General features: G+C 41.8%; 1 protein-coding gene across 1 annotated transcript in view; it reads right to left on the minus strand.

The window, feature by feature from the left end:
* The window catches only part of LOC126158972 (protein Wnt-8b-like), a 121,518-nt gene that overhangs the window by 46,387 nt on the left and 51,496 nt on the right, over positions 1-23,635 (minus strand). The window contains exon 6 of the mRNA XM_049916479.1: positions 21,524-21,663. Within this exon, the coding sequence (XP_049772436.1) occupies positions 21,524-21,663 (140 nt within the window). The remainder of the gene's footprint in view (positions 1-21,523; positions 21,664-23,635) is intronic.

Here is a 23,635-nt window from a genome sequence, read left to right on the forward strand (position 1 = left end):
ATTTGTATTTCATCATACCCACTAGATGTTTTTATTTTAAAGATTTTATGATGGCCATTACTTCTGCTGGGGTAGTGAGGGTCAAATTCATATTATGGAAGTTACTTGAAATGTCTGGTCCGAGATATCCCATGGCAGCATCGACAAAACCTGACAACCCCATCTTTTCAGTAACAGTTGTAAAATGTTTGTTAAAAAGTTCTGCAACACTATACATATATGTCAGCAATGTATCATTTACTCTTAATGCCATTTGACCCTCTCCATGCCTGGTGCTACCGGTCTCCTCCTTCACTATATCCCATATTGTCTTTATTTTGTTATCTGATATGACTATCATTTCCTTGCAATATATTTGCTTTGATGTCCGTATTACAGTCTTTAATATTTTGCAGTATTTCTTGTAATGTGCTATAGTATCAACATCAGAACTGTTTCGGATTGACAGATACAGTTTTCTTTTTGTTTTACAAGATACCTCTGTTCCTTGAGTAATCCATGGCTTCTTTGTAGACTTTGCTCTAGCCTTAAGTTAGTTTTGGGGAAAAACAGCATTCAAATAAGGTAAGCACTTTATCAGCAAAAGTGTTATACTTTTCATTCATGCCATGAGCACAGTAAACATCACACCATTGAATGTCTCCAAGGAGTGCCCTAAAATAATCAATTTTTGGCTTATTGATTACCTTCTCGAGCTCAGATTTAACAGATTTTATATCCTGTTCAGTATTAACACATAACAGAGGGAACTGCATGTCATGGTCTGAGAGGCCATTGACTATTGGTTTTGTAATATAATTTTGTTCATTGGACTTTTCTATAAAGATATTATCAGTGACTGTTTGTGAGCAAATGGCTCCCCTAGTTCGAAACTTTACAGTGGAAATTAAGTTGAATGATAGTGTTACTAACTCAAATAAGTTCTTATTGGGAGAGTCTTTAAGGAGATCTACATTGAAGTCACCAGCAACCATTATTTCTTTGTATTTAGTTGTTAAATGGGCCAATATAGCTTCAAGATGGTTTATGAACAGATTAAAGTTACCTGCAGGTGCTCAATATACAGTTAATATTATGAAGGATTTCTTATGAAATTCTGCTTCTGTTACACTTGCTTCCATATACTGTTTTAGGCAAAATTTATGAAAGTCTATGTTCTTAAATTTATGACAGTCCCTGATGAATGTGGCAACTCCTCCTTTCTCCATTTCTGCTCTACAAAAGTGAGATGCTAACCTAAATCCTGTAACACTTAAAAGTTCTATACCGGTGTCACATGATGTTCAGAGAGGCAAATTATGTCAGGTGGGTTTGAGTACTCTAATTCATCTATGCAGATAATTAATTCATTAATTTTATTTCTCAGTTCTGGAATATTTTGATGCAATAAAGATAGCTGATATTTCACATTGACTGAGTTAAAATTGGGTAGAGGTGAAATTTCTGCTGATTGTTGAAAATTCTTAACCAACAGCTGTTTATGCTGATGTAATAAGCTAGAATAATGTTTTTTGGTTTCTTTCTCAAATTGAAGGTTTGTCTCAATCCTAACCTCTTAAAGCTCGGTTTTGCCTTTATATCCTTGCTGTTGTTTACTGACATGAAAACCTGAGAAAGTTCTTGGAACAACTTAGACCATTCATGGCCATACTGAGTTCGCATGGTGGAGGTTGAGATAGACAATGCATTGCTCTTCTTTGATGATCACTGTAAAACCAATGGCTGACTGAGTCGCAGTGTGTGAAACCCATGTATATGCACTGGTATTTGCTCACTCTCAGCCACCTTCATCAATTACAGAATAACACAGTCCCGAAGTTCCATGGGCATCAAGCGAAAAGCAAAATCCCTGATGTCTTAACAGATGTATATCATCCTGTCCCTCCATCTTGTCAATGTTTTCTATATATGGCTTTCCTCACTGATACTACAAAGAACCTCCTCATTCCTTACTCTATCAGTCCACCTAATTTTCAACATATGTCTGTAGCACCACATCTCAATTGCTTCATTTCCCTTGTGTTCTGGTTTCCCATAGTCATGTTTCACTGCCATACAATGCGGCGCTCCAAATGCACATTCTCAGAAATTTCTTCCTCAAATTAAAGGCTATGTTTGATACTAGTAGATTTCTCTTCATGAGGAATGCCCCGTTTGCCAGTGCTACTCTCCTTTTTATGTTCTCCTTGCTCCATCCATCATCTGTTATTTTGTTGCCTAGATACCACAATTCCTTAACTTTATCTCCTTTGTGATCACCAACTCTGATATTAAGTTTCTCGCTGTTCTCATTTCTGCTGCTTCTCATTACTTTCATCTTTCTTTGATTACTCTCAGTCCATATTCTGTTCTCATTAGACTGTTCATTCCATTCAACAAATCCTATAAATTTTCTTCACTTTTACTGAGAACAGCAATACTGTCAGCGAATTTAATTACTGTCACCCTTTCATCTTGAATTTCAATCACTCTCTTGAACCTTTCTTTTATTTTTGTCATTACTTCTTTGACATATAGATTCAGCAGTAGGGACAAAAGATTACAGCCCTGTGATACACCCTTTTTAATCATAATACTTCATACTCAGTCCTACTGTCTTATTGTTCCCTCCTGAAGATATACACTATTAAATCTGTCTTCAGATTCAGAACTGGATTGCAAGAGGAAGGGCAACTAGCCACTCCTTAAACTAACCATACTAAATCAGTTAATAAACATGCCAATGCTGTGCTGATGCAGGGCAGAAGCACAAGAAAATACATCAAAATGTTGTTACAAAGTGCACTGACTTTTTATATGTAAAGTGTCATTTTATTTATGTTTTTCTGTAATTAGATTTAGGAAAAAATGATAGGACTGTGATTAAGTACAGAAACCACTGTCAGTACAGTGCATATACACTGTCCAGTGATATCAATGTGACTACCTGCCAAAACCCCCCATGAACCATGTACCTTGCCATTGGTGGGGAGGCTTGCATCCCTCAGCGATACGGATAGCCGTACCATAGGTGCAATAACAACAGAGGGGTATCTGTTGCGAGGCCAGACAAAACGTGTGGTTCCTGAAGAGGGGCAGCAGCCTTTTCAGTAGTTGCAGGGGCTACAGTCTAGATGATTGACTGATCTCACCTTGTAACACTAATCAAAACGTCCTTGCTGTCCTGGTATTGAGAACGGCTGAAAGCAAGGGGAAACTACAGCCATAATTTTTCCTGAGGGCATGCAGCTTTACTGTATGGTCAAATAATGATGGCGTCCTCTTGGGTAAAATATTCTGGAGATAAAATAGTCCGGGTGGGGCTACTCATGAGGATGTTGTTATCAGCAGAAATAAACTGGCGTTCTACGGGACGGAGCGTGGAATGTCAGATCCCTTAATCTGGCAAATAGGTTAGAAAATTTAAGGAGGGAAATGGATAGGTTAAAGTAAATTATAGTGGGAATTAGTGAAGTTTGGTGACAGGAAGGACAAGACTTCTGGTCAAGCGAATACAGGGTTATAAATACAAAATCAAATAGGGGTAATGCAGAAGTAGGTTTAATAATGAATAAAAAATAGGAATGCAGGTAAGCTACTGCAAACAGCATAGTGAACACATTATTGTGGCCAAGATAGATACGAAGCCTACGCCTACCACAGTAATACAAGTTTATATGCCAACTAACTCCGCAGATGACGAAGAGATTGATGAAATGTATGATGAGATAAAAGAAATTATTCAGATAGTGAAGGGGGTTGAAAATTTAATAGTCATGGGTGACTAGAATTCGACCATAGGAAAAGGTTATGAACTGTAGACTAAAACTGAAGAAACTCCAAAGAGGTGGGAATTTAAGGAGATGGGACCTGGATAAACTGAGAGAACCAGAGGTTGTAGAGAGTTACAGAGAGAGCATTAGGGAACGATTTGCAAGAATGGGGGAAAGAATACAGTAGAAGACGAATTGGCAGCATTTAGAGATGAAATAGTGAAGACAGCAGAGGATCAAGTAGGTAAAAAGATGAGGGCTAATATAAATCATTGGGTAACAGAAGAGATATTGAATTTAATTGATGAAAGGAGAAAATACAGAAATGCAGTAAATGAAGCAGGCAATAAGGAATACAAATGTCTCAAAAGTGAGATCGACAGGAAGTGCAAAATGGCTAAGCAGGGATGGCTAGAGGACAAATGTAGGGATGCAGAGGCTTATCTAACTAGGGGTAAGATAGATACTGCCTACAGGAAAATTAAAGAGATCTTTGGAGAAAAGAGAACCACTTGCATGAATATCAAGAGCTCAGATGGAAACCCAGTTCTAAGCAAAGAAGGGAAAACAGAAATGTGGAAGGAGTATATAGAGGGTCTATACAAGGGCGATGTTCTTGAGGACAATATTATGGACATGGAAGAGGAGGTAGATGAAGATGGCAGATATGATACTGCATGAAGAGTTTGACAGAGCACTGAAAGACCTAAGTCGAAACAAGGCCCCAGGAGCAGACAACATTCCATTAGAACTACTGATAGCCTTGGGAGAGCCAACCCTGACAAAACTCTACGACCTGGTGAGCAAGATGTATGAGACAGCCAAAATACCCTCAGACTTCAAGAAGAATATAATAATTCCAATCCCAAAGAAAGCAGATGTTGAGAGATGTGAAACTTACTAAACCATCAGTTTAATAAGTCACAGCTGCAAAGTACTAACACAAATTCTTTACAGACTAATGGAAAAACTGGTAGAAGCTGACCTCGTGGAAGATCAGTTTGGATTCTGTATAAATGTTGGAACATGTGAGGCAATACTGACTCTACAACTTATCTTAGAAGATAGATTAAGGAAAGGTAAACCTACATTTCTAGCATTTGTAGAGTTAGAGAAAGCTTTTGACAATGTTGACTGGAAAACTCTCTTTCAAATTCTGAGGGTGACAGGGGTAAAGTACAGGGAGCGAAAGGCTATTTACAATTTGTGCAGAAACCAGATGGCAGTTATAAGAGTTGAGGGGCATGAAAGGGAAGCAGTGGTTGGGAAGGGAGTGAGACAGGGTTGTAGCCTATCCCCGATGTTGTTCAATCTGTATATTGAGCAAGCAGTAAAGGAAACCAAAGAAAAATTCAGGGTAGGAATTAAAATCCATGGAGAAGAAACAAAAACTCCGAGGTTCCCCGATGACATTGTAATTCTGTCAGAGACAGCAAAGGACCTGGAAGAGCTGCTGAATGGAATGGACAGTGTCTTGAAAGGAGAATATAAGATGAACTCAACAAAAGCCAAATGAGGATAATGGAATGTAGTCGAATTAAATCGTGTGATGTTGGGGAATTAGATTAGGAAATGAGAGTAGTAAATGAGTTTTGCTATTTGAGGAGCAAAATAACTGATGATGGTTGAAGTAAAGAGGATATAAAATGTAGACTGGCAATGTCAAGGAAAGCGTTTCTGAAGAAAAGAAATTTGTTAACATCAAGTATAGATTTAAGTGATGAATACACTAAACAGATTCAGAAGGGCAGAAGGGTGTAGGTGGCAGTAGGTACTGGGACATGTAGAAGCGTGCACAGGATAGAGTAGCATGCAGAGCTGAATCAAACCAGTCCCTGGACTGAAGACCACAACAACAACAACACCTGCCAAAAACCTGATTAACCCCTTTTTGCTATGCTAAACCACTGTGAGACATCAGAAAGAGAGAATGAGATTCTGGGAGGTACTGCCACATAATTTATTCAGTTCAGAAGAATACAATTATTTTTAAAATATTTTTGAAATATGTTCTACATGGCTGTGACCCACTGTGGCACTGTTAAACTGCTGTCAGATCCATGAATCTACATGCTCATCACTTACATTTTAGTGATGTGAGAAATAATAAGGGTTACAAAATAAGTGTTGTCGTTAATCTGTGATAGTTTGATATATATCGCTCACTCAATTGTGGTGTGTTTCATGTTTATTTGCTCTCTTATAATCCTCAAAACATATGTAGTGAATTCTGTTCGTTGAAGTCTCTGTTTCATTGAAGGATAATCATGGGTAAATGTAAAGTGACTAGAAATCCTCTGAAGACTTTTAAGAAAAGGGGAAGTGTTGGAGAGCTAAAGGTAGATATTATCGTAATAATAAAGACGATAACGAAGTGTGTGAACCTAATCTTGCTGGTAACTGCCCATTGCAATTAAAGTGAGAAAGTACTTTGCAGAGGAAGCTTGGTTCCTTTAGTAAAAAGTATGAATGTTTTGTGGGCAAAAAAGATGTGAATGGAAGATTAGATATGTCTGTTCTCAACAGAATTTTCTCAAACTGTGTAAGATGTATTCAGTGTAGTGAAATCAGTCTGGAACTCTGTATAAAAAATCACTTAGGACTTGTCAGTGAAATGGAACTGAATTGTGGTAAGTGTTCATACATGACCATCTTTTGGAACAGGGTTGTAATAACTTCAAATGAGGAAAATAGTAGCAAAATCTATGAACACCACATTAGATTTGTTTATGCCTTGCATACAATTGGTAAGGATGCTAGTGCAGATGCAGTTTTCTGTGGCATGATGAATCTTCCAAATCTTTCAACCAAGATTATGAACTATAATCTAAAGTAGAAGATATCTGTATAGAATCTATGACAAAATCTGTAGAAGGTGCATTAATAGAAAACAGTGATAACAGAGACTTGACTGCAACCTTTGATGGTACCTGGCATAAAGGGGACACACATATTTTCATGGTGTAGTATCTGCCAGCAGTATATATACAGGGACAGGTTTAGATGTAGCAGTAATATCTAAATGTTGTATGTGACCACAAAAAAATAAAGGTACACATGAAAATAATCGCACAGCTAACTACAGTGGCAGTAGTGGAGGAATGGAAGTGGCTGGTTTTGCTAGTATGTTTCAATGTTCTGTTGCATGTGATAAAGTGTGATATGTGAATTACCTTGGTGACAGTAATTCAAAACTTTCAAACACATTCAAGAACTGAAGCCCTATGGTGATGGTTGTAATGCAGTAATCTGAATGTAATGGACATGTACAGAAACAAATGGGATCAAAATTTCAGCAACTGAAAGCTTTGTAAGAAAACCCACAGTGATGGTAAATGGTTGGATGGGAAGGGAAGGTTAACTGATAGTGTAATTGACAAAATACAGAGCTATTATGGAATGAATATTCTGCAAAACACACAAAGTGTCGATGAAATGAAGAAGGTGGTTTGGGCCCCTTTTTTTCATACTTTTTCAACCGATGAAAGTCCCATCATTACTCATGTTCTGAAGGAGAAAACAGTTGGTGTGAATGCAACACGGGATTGCTAAATGGTGAACTGTACACTCATAAATATAGTCTGCCTGATGCAGTAATGGAGGTGGCAAAAACCTATTTTAAGAGACTTAGCAGCATCTGAACTGCTCAAAAAATGTGTGCATGGAAAAGCTCAGAACCCCAATGAAAGTGTAAATAGTGTTATATGGTCAAGAATACCCATGACTGTGGTTCCTGGAATAGAAACACTTCACTTTGGTGTGTATGATGTTGTTGCTACTTTCAATGATGGTAGTGTTGCAAGGTGCGAAGTATTTTGAAACATGGGAATGAAGATAGGTTTTGATGTTCTACGAACAATGCTTGCTTTAGACTCGGAACATCTTCGGTCTGTTGACAGGGATGTAAATATCCTATAAGCAAAATCCAGAGTAAACAGGAGGAGGACACAGAGGAAGCTGGAGGAAGAGTTTGCAGAAGATCCAAACTTTGTTGATTCCCAAAAGTTCTATTTTTCATACAAATTACATGTCTTCTCAGGATCTAACCAACCAATCTGCTTCAAATTTTCAGAAAATGTTATATAGTCCCTTCTGCATAACATAACACAGTCTTTTCCCAAAAACCTGTATATTGTTGAATTTAGAACAAAAAGTGGTACAAAAAGTAATGACTTTTCATTACAACAGGAAGTCCGCCTGCTTAGCTGGGTGGTAATGTGCTCGCTTCCCATGCAAGTAGGCCCATGTTCATTCCTGGTCAGGTTGGAGATTTCCTCCGCTCGGAGACTGTGTGTTATGTTGTCCTCATCATCATTTCATCTTTGTCACTGACATGCAAGTCGCCCAATGTGGTGTCGACTGATATAAGTCTTGTGCTTGGGGGCCGAACTTCCCTGGATGGGGCCTCCTCGCCAACAATGTCGTACGCTCATTTCATTTTATTTTCATTACAGTAGGTGAAATGAATCTCCAACAACTGAATTTAAAATTTTAAAAATCCCTGTGTTTAGTTGTAGCCAACACTCCAATAAATAACCTGTAAAATTTTCAACTTTCTAGCTCAAATACTTTCTAAGAAAATATGTAATTTATAAGCACTATTTTAACATTGGATAGATAGGACTTTCTGGAGCCCCTTAAATTTACGATGTTTGGTGGCCAGGGGAGTATGGTAAACTCGTCCTGGTGCTCTTCAAACAACACACGTATACTGAGGGCTGTGTGACACACTGCATTGTCCTCCTGGTAGGTGCCATCAAGCTGAGGAGAAACAAGCTGCTTATAGGGCTGTACATGGTCCCCAAGGATAGAGGCATACTTGTGTTGATCCACTGTTCCTTCCAGGATGATGAGATCACCCAGGGACTGCACAAAAACATTCCCAAGGCCATAACGCATGCAGGGTGGTGTTTTGCCAATGGCCATCTCTCCGTTGCAGCAAAAACGTGATTCATCTGAAAAGGAAACCTGTCACCACTTAGTGGACGTTCAGTTGTGATACTGGCGTGCAATTTCCAGCCTTTGGTACCAATGAACAGCTGTCAGCATGGATGCACGAACCAGGCGCCAGCTACAGAGGCCTATACGCAGCAACTTTCGCTGAATGGTTGTTGAGGAGACATTGTTGCTAGCCTCTTGTCCATCTGGAAAGTCAACTGCTCAACAATTGCACGTCTATTCGCCCCTACACTTCACCACAGCTGTCATTCATCCCTGTTATCTATGACCAGTAGCACTGTTACGTTAGCACCAGTTTTGGATACTGCCATTTTTCCATGTGTGGTATAGTTTAACCATAGCAACACATGAGGAGTTTACACACTTAGCCATTTCAGAAATGCCCCCAGCCAATAATCATGCCCTTTTGGACCTTAGATAGATCGCTCCGTTTCCCCATTATGACATTGACTGACTGTCTTCCGTGTCCCCCCCCCCCCCCCCCAACATAATTCATATACCCTCCACTGCTAGTGCTGGCATATGTCGTCTGTAAATGGTTATTGCACGTTGACACTGAACAAAGGCGATAGTCTCATTAATGTGACAGGATTGTTAAATAAACTGTGTAGAACTAGCACCGAGTAAACCTCTGACGTAAATTGTAGCAGTGAGATTTTGTGTATGTGCCAGTTGGTTGCATGGAATCAGCGCAGTCAGATGGGTGGATGTAGAGACGTGACAGAAAGGACTATAGGTTTCGACGTGCCCATGATCACACCGTGAATGAGGCTGCCCAGTTTCTTAATTCTTCAATGTAGACTGTCCAACATGTCGACCAGGAATGGTGTCGCACTCGCAGTCTAGTTACACGGTGTAAGACCAGTGGTTCTGAAAGGATTCTGACAGGGACGTGACAAAAGTGTCATGCAGTGTCAACGACAATCAGTTTCAAACCTGGCAGCAATTGCTGCAGTCCGCGAATGAAACTCGAGCTCGCCCAGTTCCCATGAAAACATTGGGGGTACTCTGACGAACACTCGCCAGATGAAACACAGGTAGCGAAATCAAACCGCATGCAGAGTAATGACACTTCGACTGTCAATATTTTATCAGAAAATTATTCGTAACAAAGTTCCCGATTTTACTGCCCCCCAGGAAATTTTTCAAGCTCAAATTATTCTCAGGACCGAGAGTTGCCCTTTACCCGAAGTGAAACACATATTGAAAAGAGAGATTAGACGCCATAGGAGGGGAGTCTTCATTGCTGTTGACAAAAATATTGAGGCCAAATTTGAGTGTGAAGTTATGTGGCTACGTATTACAGGTCAATTGTTGGATGTTTTCAAGGGCCTCCTGCTTCCGCTGCGATAGTGTTAGAGTCACGTTTCTCTTGACGGGACATCCACAACTGTTATTCGTCATCATCTATTTTAACCTCAGTTATGGATCTTTTGTAGACTTACGTTTTAATATGCACCTGAAGGGGGGACGTACGTATTAAAACCGGTTTACACTTAACGTTTTAGAAATAAAATAACTTTTAAACTGCAGCAGTTTTTATTATTGATGAGTTTTAGTTATTTAAAGGAAGTCTACGATCAGTAGCATGAAGATACCAAGATCATGCAATGTTAGTAGAAAGTAACTTTAACCTACCGAGTATACACTGGGACGACTATGGATTCATTGCAGGGTACAGACGGGCAGTCTTGTGAGGTACTTTTGGACACGATCTCCAAAAACTGCCTTGTGCAATTACTTTGACATCCACAATTAAAATATTTTGGGCCTGGTACAGTACCTATAAACAGGCCTGACCTTACCAACAATGTCAGTACAGTGGCAGAAATTAGTGAGTATGATGTCATCACAACAACTATGGTTGCTATAGTTTAATTGATGAAGTAGAGTAGGAGAGCATTTCAGCTTTAAAGAGCAGATAAGCAGTTGTTAGCATCCCACTTATACTATGAATTGACATCATTTAGCTCTAGTACGATGTACGTAGAGGAATTATGGGCTAAGTGTAAATGGATTGCAAATAGTGCTCTGGAGGAGTATGTGATGAGTAAGTGGATTAAGAACGGAAAAGACCCAAGGTGGTTTAAGAACGAAATTAGGAAAATGCTGAGGAAGCAAAAGCTGTTGCACTCTCGGTTCAAAAGAGAACGCGCAAATGATGATAGACGACAGTTAGCACAGGTTCGTGCGTCTGTGAAAAGATCGATGTGAGGAGCATACAACTGCCACCGTCGTACCTTAGCAAAAGATCTGTCAGAGAACTCAAGAAAGTTCTGGTCCTACGTAAAATCGCCAAGCGGGTCAAAGGCTTCTATCCAGTCACTCGTTGATCGGTCTGGTGCGGCAATAGAAGACAGCAAGAGGAAAGCCGAAGTTTTAAATTTCTCACTTGAGAAATCGTTCACGCAAGAGAATCGTGCAAACGTAGCGTCGGTTGACCATGGCATTGACTCCCATATTAAGGACCTAGTAGAGAAGCAACTGAAAGAGTTGAAAGCAAATCAGTTGGCAGGTCATGATGGCATCCCAGTTTGGTTTTACAAAGATTACTCTGACATTGGCCACTCACTTAGCGTGCATGTATCGCACCCAGCGCAAAGTCCCAAACGACTGGCAAGCAGAGCAGGAGACTACTGTATATAAGAAGGTTAAAACAATAGACACGCAAAATTACAGACCAATATCGTTAACATCAGTTTTCCGCAAAATTGTTGAACATACTCTCAGTTCGAATATAACAAAATTTCCTTGAGAGAGAATAGCTTCTGCCCACGATTTTAGGAAGTATGGCTTGTGCGAAACTCAGTTTGCCCTTTTCTTACATGATATAATATGAACTGTGGATGAAGAGCAACAGGCGGATTACATATTCATAGATTTATGAACAATATTTGACACGGTGACCCACTGCACACTGTTAACGAAAAGACAAGCATTCGTAATAGGTTCCCAGACATGCAAGTGGTTCGAAGACTTCTTATGTAACAGAAATCAGTACGTTGTCCTCGACGGCGAGTGTTCTTCAGAGACAAGCGTATCGTCAGGAGTGTTCTAGGAAGTGTAATAGGGTGAACAGTAATCTGTGACTCATTGCTGACGATGTTGTAGTATATGGGAAGGTGTCGTCATTGAGTGAGTGTAGGAGGATGTGGTGAATGGCACCCAGCTCCAAATTATAAAAAACTGGAAGTAGGAAAAACAAACCGGTTATGTTCGAATACAGCATTAGTAGGGTTCTGTCGATTAAATAAAGGGTGACAATTATTGAACTATACCAGAAATACGCAAATTAATTACAAAATACGGAGTGCACACACTTTATTCAACGTGTAAACGTCACTACAGATATTCGGATCTAGGTTATGACATGTTCGATACGCCTGCCATCATTGGCGATGATGTGGCGCAGACGAATAGCGAAATTCTGCAGGACCCGCTGAAGTGTCGGAACGTCGATGACCTTCTGAATGGCTGTTTTAAGCTCAGCAATGGTTTTGGGGTTATTGCTGTACACTTTGTCTTTAATATAGCCCCACAAAAAGGAGTAGCATGTGTTCAGATCCGGAGAATATGGCGGCCAATCGAGATCCATGCCAGTGACCTCTGGGTACCCCAGAGCCAGAATGAGGCCACCAAAGTGCTCCTCCAGGACATCAAACACTCTCCTGCTTCGATGGGGTCGAACTCCATCTTGTATGAACCACATCTTCTCGAAATAAGGGTCACTTTGGATAATGGGGATGAAATCATCTTCAAAAATCTTCACGTACCGTTCGGTAGTCACCGTGCCATCAAGGAGTATCGCACCGATTATTCCGTGACTCGACATTGCACACCACACAGTCACCTGTTCAGGGTAAAGAGACTTCTCGATCGCTAAATACAGATTCTCAGTCCCCCAGATGCGCCAATTTTGCTTATTGACGAACCCATCCAAATGAAAGTGGGCTTCGTCGCTAAACCAAACAACAATGCATATACTAATTCCCATCATGCTCCGCGGCGAACCATTGAGTTTGAACGTCCTAAGGCAAACCGTTCAGAAGTTATGGCGATTTTATTTCATATAGTTCAATAATTGTCACCCTGTATTTAGGCGTAACGTTGCAAGCTATATGAAATGGAACGCGCTTGTAACGATAGTAGTCAGGAAGACAAATGGTCAAATTCGGTTTATTGGGAGAACTTTAGGAAAGTCTTGCTTATCTGTAAAGGAGACTGTAAATAGGGTACTAGTGTGACCCATTCTTGAACATTGATCGAGTGTTTGGGATCCCCAGCAGGTCAGATTAAAAGAAGACAGCAAAGTAATTCAGAGGCGAGTTGCCAGATTTGTTACCGGTAGTTTTGAACAACACGCAAACATTATGGAGATGACATCTTCAAATTTTATAGTCCTGTCCTCCTCAGTTGCACGCAATATTACGGTATATTAATAATTTTTACTTATGGACCATCTGACAGCAACTGAATAAAACACAATTTTAGTGCCATACGCGTTTCGCCTTTATTTTTCCGCAAGGCATCATCAGTGGCCTGGAATATGTACATATGTTAGCTATTTTATTTACATTTTTGTCATTGTGCCTATAGGTTATAAACAGTTCTGGTGGTTGGTATTTCCTATTAAGTAGTAATGTTTTGGACTGTACTTACAGGTTGCGTGGACAATTTCCTACATATTACGCTCCTGTTGCATTTTTGGTGTTGTTCTTCTTCTTATGAACGCCAATTTGCGGTTTTTTTCGCCATCCCACAACACTATGCACAGAACGCTTGTTTTAAAGCAATGTTTTGGTTTCTGTTGACGACTGTCAAATGTTTTTGCCAAAGATCGAATTTTATTGCCAAACTTATGAGTGTAACTATTGAAGTATCTGTGGTCTGTTCGTGTATGCATTTGTGTGTGTGTGTGTGTGTGTGTGTGTGTGTGTGTGTGTGTGTGTGTGTGTGTGTGTGTGTGTGTATAAAAGAAATAACAGATATGCTCAGACTGACAACTGAACAAAACTATTTTCAGTTTGAGAAAGAATATTATCTACAAACTGATGGACTGCCCATGGGATCCCCAATATCAGGAACACTAGCAAACATTTTCATCAGTCACCTAGAAAATCAGATATTTGATAAGATAACCACAAATGAAAGTTTCAAAATCATATATTGGTACAGATACGTGGATGACATTATTTGTCTGATAAATGAGCCAAGTGAAAAAATAGATGAACTCCATTCAGAAATAAACAAAGCTCATCAGAACATAAAATTCACACTTGAAAAAGAAAAAGAAAATCAATTAAATTTTCTTGACATTACAATTAAAAAAGAAAATGGTAAACATACATTTAACATCTTTAGAAAACCAACATCCACAGACACAATAATACATTCCACATCCAACCACCCCCACAGCCAGAAACTTGCAGCACTAAGACACATGTTACATAGACTAAACAGAATCCCACTCAGCAAGAGAAACTATGAACAAGAAATGAGTACAATCATACAAATAGCTAGGAAAAACGGTATGACACACATGTGGTACACAAGCTCAATCAAAAAATAAAAACACAAATAAAAAACAAACACAACAGTTCCACAATACAAAAGAACTCACAAGCTGAAAACTTACAAACACACTCAACAAACACACACAATGACAACACCACACAGAAAAGAACCAGATGGTACACCATGACCTACTCACATAAACTAACACACAGAGTTGCCAACATCCTAAAGAGACAGGGCTTCAAAATAGCATATAAGCCTGGGCAAACCCTTCAATCACACCTAAGCCAGCCAGCTACCAAGAGAGACAAATTCCAACAATCAGGAATATATAAACTTGAATGTCAAAGTTGTGATGCATTATACATAGGCATGACATGCAGGAATTTTCAAACAAGATACAAAGAACATATCAGATGTTGGAAGTATGAAACAAACCATTCCACATTTGCAGAGCATTTAAAACACTACAACCATCATCCTACAAACATGGAACAAGAAATGAAAATAATGAGAATACGCAACCATGACAAACATCTTATACAAATGCAAGAAAACTTCCACATCCAGAAAGCCATAGCAGAAAACAAACATGTGATAAATGAACAAACACACATCAGCACAGGCTCCCTACTACATTAGTAAAGGAAATGATAACATAAAACAAAAAATAATAAAATAAAAAAAATAATAAAAATAAAACAAAAAAAAATAAAAAACCAAAAAAAGAAAGAGAACTCTTCCCCACATCATCTGGACACACACACACACACACACACACACACACACACACACACACACACACACACAGGATAAAAAAAAAAACTTACACACACACAGCACAAAAAAATATATATCACACCAAAACACACACACACACACACACACACACACACAAACGCACACACAAATGCATACACGAACAGACCACAGATACTTCAATAGTTACACTCATAAGTTTGGCAATAAAATTCGATCTTTGGCAAAAACATTTGACAGTCGTCAACAGAAACCAAAACATTGCTTTAAAACAAGCATTCTGTGCATAGTGTTGTGGGATGGCGAAAAAAACCGCAAATTGGCGTTCATAATAAGAAGAACAACACCAAAAATGCAACAGGAGCGTAATATGTAGGAAATTGTCCACGCAACCTGTAAGTACAGTCCAAAACATTACTACTTAATAGGAAATACCAACCACCAGAACTGTTTATAACCTATAGGCACAATGACAAAAATGTAAATAAAATAGCTAACATATGTACATATTCCAGGCCACTGATGATGCCTTGCAGAAAAATAAAGGCGAAACGCGTATGGCACTAAAATTGTGTTTTATTCAGTTGCTGTCAGACGGTCCATAAGTAAAAATTATTAATATACCGTAATTATGGAGATGCTTCGGGAGCTCAAGTGGTTAATCACTGGAGGTAAGGCGACGTTATAAGAGTAGCACCATTGATGAAATATAGAGAACCGGCATTTGAGGCTGACAGCAGAAGGATTCTACTGCTGTAACGTACATTTCGCACAAGTGCCATGAAGATAAGATTAAAGAGATCATAGTTCATATGAAGGTATATAGACGATTGCTCTATTTGCGAGTGACACAGAAAAGGAAATGGCTAGTAGTGGTACAGGATACAGTCCGCCACACACCTTACGGTGGCTTGCGGAGTATGTATGTAGATATACAGGGTGTTACAAAAAGGTACGGCCAAACTTTCAGGAAACATTCCTCACACACAAAGAAAGAAAATATGTTATGTGGACATGTGTCTGGAAACGCTTACTTTCCATGTTAGAGCTCATCTTATTACTTCTCTTCAAATCACATTAATCATGGAATGGAAACACACAGCAACAGAATGTACCAGCGTGACTTCAAACACTTTGTTACAGGAAATGTTCAAAATGTCCTCCGTTAGCGAGGATACATGCATCCACCCTCCGTCGCATGGAATCCCTGATGCGCTGATGCAGCCCTGGAGAATGGCGTATTGTATCACAGCCGTCCACAATACGAGCACGAAGAGTCTCTACATTTGGTACCGAGGTTGCGTAGACAAGAGCTTTCAAATGCCCCCATAAATGAAAGTCAAGAGGGTTGAGATCAGGAGAGCGTGGAGACCATGGAATTGGTCCGCCTCTACCAATCCATCAGTCACTGAATCTGTTGTTGAGAAGCATACGAAAACTTCGACTGAAATGTGCAGGAGCTCCATCGTGCATGAACCACATGTTGTGTCGTACTTGTAAAGGCACATGTTCTAGCAGCACAGGAAGAGTATACCGTACGAAATCATGATAACATGCTCCATTGAGCGTAGGAAGTACAGTACATACTGACGAAACTAAAATGAGCTCTAACATGGAAATTAAGCATTTCCGGACACATGTCCACATAACATCTTTTCTTTATTTGTGTGTGAGGAATGTTTCCCGAAAGTTTGGCCGTACCTTTTTGTAACACCCTGTAGATGCAGAAGGGAATTCCTTGCAATGGATATCTGGAATGGGTAAGCCGCAAAGTGCCGTTGCTCACCGCAACACACACAGCTGTACTTCTTCAGTGCTCTGAAAAACACAGGAATTGGACAGTAACTGACTGGAAGCGTGTAGTGTGGTCCAACGAGTTGTCATTTGGCCACTTTACAGATTATGCAAGGCTTCAAGTACACCTACGGACCAATGTGAGGTGTTTAATTCGCCGTGTGTGGAGGATGCAGTTCAGGTAGGAGCTGGCCGTGGTGCGATGGGTTTGATTTTCTTGTCACGTCTTGGTCTCATTTATTTAGTTGCTTCGAACATGAACCAGGATGTATATTTCAGCATCTCCGAGACAATGTGTTGCCCTTTCTTTTCAAGATCTTAATGATGGCCATGCTATGGACACTTCCGTATTTCAAGGTGATAACAGCCCTGTCAGTACGGCTGCAGTCTTACGATCGTAGTTCAAGAAACACTCAAGTATCCCATCGCGTCTCGACTGACCCACTAATTCACCCCGCCTCAGTCCCATACAAAATGTCTACGATTAATTGAGCAGTGTGTGAAACGAAGCAATCAACATCCCCGCAAAAAATGGCTCTGAGCAATATGGGACTGAACATCTGAGGTCATCAGTCCCCCAGAACTTAGAACTACTTAAACGTAACTAACCTAAGGACATCACACCCATCCATGCCCGAGGCAGGATTCGAACCTGCAACCGTAGCGGTCGCGCGGTTCCAGACTGTAGCGCCTAGAACCGCTCAGCCACTCCGGCCAGCTATCCCCGCAAACTGGTAACTTCACATGACTATGGCATACCAGAAGAAACTTTTGAATTCTCTTCCTCGCCAAATTGAGGTCATTGTTACACTGTATCAACGTGGTGTCTCCTAGGAGAAGAGGGGGGGGGGGGGGCTAATGGGAAGGAAATCTGTAGATGTGGCATACATGTACAGAGAAACAAATTTTTAGAATTTCGGAAAAATTGGATGATTTATTCAAGAGAAAGAGCAAGTCACCAAAGCATTGATCCACCTCTCGTCCTTATGTAAGTAGTTATTCAGCTTAGCATTGAAACTTCCTGGCAGATTAAAACTGTGTGCCAGACCGAGACTCGAACTCGGGACCTTTGCCTTTAGCGGGCAAGTGCTCTACCAACTGAGCTACCGAAGCACGACTCACGCCCGGTACTCACAGCTTTACTTCTGCCAGTACCTCGTCTCCTACCTTCCAAGTAAAGCTGTGAGTACCGGGCGTGAGTCGTGCTTCGGTAGCTCAGTTGGTAGAGCACTTGCCCGCGAAAGGCAAAGGTCCCGAGTTCGAGTCTCGGTCGGGCACACAGTTTTAATCTGCCAGGAAGTTTCATATCAGCGCACACTCCGCTGCAGAGTGAAAATCTCATTCTGGAAACATCCCCCAGGCTGTGGCTAAGCCATGTCTCCGCAATATCCTTTCTTTCAGGAGTGCTAGTTCTGCAAGGTTCGCAGGAGAGCTTCTGTAAAGTTTGGAAGGTAGGAGACGAGGTACTGGCAGAAGTAAAGCTGTGAGTACCGGGCGTGAGTCGTGCTTTGGTAGCTCAGTTGGTAGAGCATTTGCCCGCGAAAGGCAAAGGTCCCGAGTTCGAGTCTCGGTCGGGCACACAGTTTTAATCTGCCAGGAAGTTTCATATCAGCGCACACTCCGCTGCAGAGTGAAAATCTCATTCTGGAAACATCCCCCAGGCTGTGGCTAAGCCATGTCTCCGCAATATCCTTTCTTTCAGGAGTGCTAGTTCTGCAAGTTTCGCAGGAGAGCTTCTGTAAAGTTTGGAAGGTAGGAGACGAGGTACTGGCAGAAGTAAAGCTGTGAGTACCGGGCGTGAGTCGTGCTTCAGTAGCTCAGTTGGTAGAGCACTTGCCCGCGAAAGGCAAAGGTCCCGAGTTCGAGTCTCGGTCGGGCACACAGTTTTAATCTGCCAGGAAGTTTCATATCAGCGCACACTCCGCTGCAGAGTGAAAATCTCATTCTGGAAACATCCCCCAGGCTGTGGCTAAGCCATGTCTCCGCAATATCCTTTCTTTCAGGAGTGCTAGTTCTGCAAGGTTCGCAGGAGAGCTTCTGTAAAGCTTGGAAGGTAGGAGACGAGGTACTGGCAGAAGTAAAACTGTGAGTACCGGGCGTGAGTCGTGCTTCAGTAGCTCAGTTGGTAGAGCACTTGCCCGCGAAAGGCAAAGGTCCCGAGTTCGAGTCTCGGTCGGGCACACAGTTTTAATCTGCCAGGAAGTTTCATATCAGCGCACACTCCGCTGCAGAGTGAAAATCTCATTCTGGCAGCTTAGCATTGATTGATAGAGTTCTTGGATGTCCTTCTGAAGAATATCGTGCCAAATTCTGTCCAACTGGCGTGTTAGATCGTCCCGAGTTGGTTGGTTGGAGGGCTTCGCCCATAATGCTCCAAACATTCTCAATTGGGGAGAGCGAATTTTCTGGTCAAAGGAAGTTTGACAAGCACGAAGACATGCTGAAGAAACTCTCGCCGTGTGCGGGCGGATCCAGGATGGCTTGCCATTGAGGTCAACAAAACAGGTCGTGGAATTTCGTCGAGACACAGCTGTTATGTAAGGGTGCATGGATGACAACCAAAGGCATCCTGCTATGAAATGAAATGGCACTCCAGACATCGTTCCTGGTTGTCCGTGACAATCAGATTGATATTTCACCGCTGTCTGGGGCGTCACCAAATATGTCTTTGGTGGTCATCGGTGCTCACTTCAAAGCGGAACTCATCGTTGATGACAATTCTACTGCAGTAAATGAGATTCCAGGTCCCGATGATCAGCGAAGACGTGCCTGGAGACATCCTGGATAGTATTGGGATACCAACCTTATCGCCTGGCATACCGTCTGACTTCCAGTAGTGATGCTCTGGGGTGTCTTTTCATTTCCTAGCAGGAGCCCTTTTGTTGTTATCCACTGAACCTTACAGCATAGCGGTACGTCGACGATATACTACGCCATGTTTTGAGCCCTTTATGCAAGCCATCGTTGACTTATATGTCAGCAAGATGATGCCCGACCACATACGGCGAGAGTTTCTACTGCTCGTCTTCCTGTTTGCCAAACCCTACCTTTGCCAGCAAGGTCACCGGATCTCTACCCAATTGAGAACGTTTGTAGCATTTTGAGCCGAGCCCTCGAACCAGCTTGGCATTCTGACGATCTAACTCGCCAGTTGGACAGAATTTGGTTCGATATTCCTTATGAGGTCTTCCAACAACTCTGTCAATCAATGCCATGCATAATAACTGCTTGCATTATGAGAAGATTGCAGATATAATGGGTATTAGGGTGGGGGATAAAAGAGAAATAAGGAAAAGAGGGGAGGAACTCTGGCAGGAGTCTTGGGAGGTAGAAGAGGCTGGAAGCAGAACTTTCCAGTTCATACATGATGTAAGCGAACGCTTGGAATTGAAATACTTTGAGCCCACAAGAGGACTGATGCATTTTCTCACTGGCCATGGACCCTACCCGACATACTTATGTCGATTTGGGAAGAGGGCTACACCAGCGTGTGACTGTGGCGATCCGGAAGGTACACCCGAACATGTAGTTTACGAATGTCCCCTCTTCAATGATGTTGCGAACACACTACGAGACAGACTACCCAACTATGACACATATCAACTACTTAGACGAGAGGAAACTTTTCAGACCTTAAACACATTGACTAACGAGGTATCGCGAAAAGTTCTAACTGAATACTTAAGAGAGATAAACTAAATAGCCGAGACAACACCCACTGAATGCGTCCAAGAGCCCTATTCCCATGCCGCCTGTGCGTGGACTGGCCGACTTTTCATCTTAGTTGGAATCCGCCACGCGCAGGATTAGGGGGAGTAGGGATCAACACCACCGATTGTGACACACACCCGAAATGACGTAGGATAAGTTAGTTTGTAGGACTTAGTTTTAGGAAACTACGTTAGGAACTGCAGCGAATTAACATCAAGGCCTGCCCAGTGCCATAGGGCACGCTCTTCGGGATTAGCTCGAAGAGCAAGGCAATTTAAAAGAAGGATTATATCTTTTACTGGCACACATGTGACGCTGCAGAATATAGGAATTAGTTATATGAATTAGATATAAACTGTAGATACTAGAAATTAGATGCCCATTGTATGTTAAAAATCAACTGTAGCTCACTTAAATCTGAAACTAGCTGCGAACTACGTATAAATGTATAAATATTATGACCCACTAATGAAATAATGAAGTGGGTTAACTTTGTATAATTATAATGGTTTGTTAATAAGAGCCGAAGGTGAACCAACGCGTTACTGACTTGCTCAGTTTATCACTGAAATTTTAATCATTTGTTTGTACATGTCCATCACATCTACCGATTTCGGTCCAATTCTGATAATTCCTCGGTGGTGCGCCTTTCCTTTTGTCTTAGAGTGTATTTGCCTAGTGTGTTTATTATAGTACAAATCAGAAAAGAAAGGACAGTCAAAAATACTACGCGAAATTTTGTTTTGAATAAAGACATATTTTCGTGTACTCCAGCGTAAAACGAGGGAACAATATTCCACATAGAGTTGCCGAGATTCAGGCAGTTAGTAACCAGCTGACAGTGGCCGAGCACTATTCAGCCAGTGGCCAATTGGACTTTAACCCTCGGCTTAAAGCCAGAGGAGATGTAGATGTAGAGATTTTATTAGCACACATTTTACGTTACAGTGAAATCAGCGTCACGATACCCGATCATTAGCTTCGTTGTGGATTGTCCTGGCTGTGCGTCAGGGCTGGTGGAGAAAGTCACTCACCGGATGGCGTCGTGGTAGAGGCGCTCTAGGCGGGCCGCCACGTGGTGGAAGGGCCGCAGCAGCCGCCAGCACGTCTGCACGCTGCACGAGCCCGACGTGCCGTGGCACTTGCAGCGCGTCTCCATGCTGCCTCGCACCACCTGCCATAACACCACACGACGCTCGCTCAGGTGATTCCCGCCCACTGCTTCACCGAGAAAACACATACTTTAGTTTATCAAAGAAATGATTTTTTTTTAATCCACCACATGTGCTGCTTAGAACTTCTTCATTCCGATTTGCTGCCAGCCACGATCGTCATGGTAACATTCCGGTGGCACCTACACTACAGGATCTAGCGGTCACCATTACAACTGGAACAATCGTATTGTTATCACAGTGGACGTATAGCTGTTAACAGATATTCATATATACAGGGTGGTCCATTGATCGTGACCGGGCCCAATATCTCATGAAGTAAGCATCAAATGAAAGAACTACAAAGAACGAGACTTGTCTAGCTTGAAGGGGAAACAAGGTGGCGCTGTGGTTGACCCGCTAGATGGCGCTGACATAGGTCAAACGGACATCAACTGCGTTTTTTTTAAATAGGTTCAAATGGTTCAAATGGATCTGAGCACTATGGGACTTAAAATCTATGGTCATCAGTCCCCTAGAAATTAGAACTACTTAAACCTAACTAACCTAAGAATATCACACAGCACCAAGTCATCACGAGGTAGAGAAAATCCTTGACCCCGCCGGGAATCGAACCCGGGAACCCGGGCGCGGGAAGCGGGAACGCTACCGCACGACCACGAGCTGCGGACCCTCCTTTTTAAATAGGAATCCCCATTTTTATTACATATTGGTGTAGTACGTAAAGAAATATGAATGTTTTAGTTGGATCACTTTTATCGTTTTGTGATAGATGGCGCTGTGCCCAGTGGCAGAACTGTACACTACGTTCAAAATCGTCGCCACGCAATTCCTGGTGCATAGAAATATGGTACGGGTGCAATCGATGTTGATGTAGCATTCTCAACACCGACGTTTTTTAGATTCCCGATTCTCGCGCAATTTGTCTGCTACTGATGTGCGGATTAGCCGCGACAGCAGCTAAAACACCTTCTTGGGCATCATCATTTGTTGCAAGTTGTGGTTGACGTTTCACATGTGGCTGAACACTTCCTGTTTCCTTAAATAACGTAACTATCCGGCGAACGGTCCGGACACTTGGGTGATGTCCAGGATACAGAGCAGCATACATAGCACACGCCCGTTGGGCATTTTGATCACAATAGCCATACATCAGCATGATATCGACCTTTTCCGCAATTGGTAAACGGTCCATTTTAACATGGGTAATGTATCACGAATCAAATACCGCCCGCACTGGCGGAATGTTACGTGATACCACGTACTTATACGTTTGTGACTATTACAGCGCCATCCATCACAAAGCGAAAAAAGTGGTCCAACTAAAACATTCATATTTCTTTACGTACTATACGAATATATAATAGAAATGGGGGTTCCTATTTTAAAAAAACGCAGTTGATATCCGTTTGACCTATGGCAGCGCCATCTAGCGGGCCAACCATAGTACCGTCTGGTTTCCCCCTTCAAGCTAGTTGGCCGGAGTGGCCGAGCGGTTCTAGGCGCTTCAGTGTGGAACCACGCTGCTGCTACGGTCGCAGGTTCGAATCCTGCCTCGGGCATGGATGTGTGTGATGTCCTTAGGTTAGTTAGGTTTAAGTAGTTCTAAGTTCTTGGGGACTGATGACCTCAGCTGTTAAGTCCCATAGTGCTCAGAGCCATTTGAAGCCTTCACGCTAGACGAGTTTCGTTCTTTGTCGTTTTTTCGTTTGGCGCTTATTTCGTGAGATATTTGGCCCAGTCACTATCAACGGACCACCCTGTATATTACATAGCATGTAACGTAAAACGTAAACTCCGTCCACAAGCCCTGGCGGACCTAGCGGTACCGACCGGCCGCCGTGTCATCCTCAGACCATAGGCGTCACTGGATGCCGATATGGAGGAGCATGAGGTCTGCACACCGCTCTCCCGGCCTTATGTCAGTTTCCGAGACTGGAGCCGCCACTTCCCAATAAAGTAGCTCCTCCGTTT

Source organism: Schistocerca cancellata, chromosome 2 (assembly GCF_023864275.1).
Source record: "Schistocerca cancellata isolate TAMUIC-IGC-003103 chromosome 2, iqSchCanc2.1, whole genome shotgun sequence".
NCBI classification, from domain to species: domain Eukaryota; kingdom Metazoa; phylum Arthropoda; class Insecta; order Orthoptera; family Acrididae; genus Schistocerca; species Schistocerca cancellata.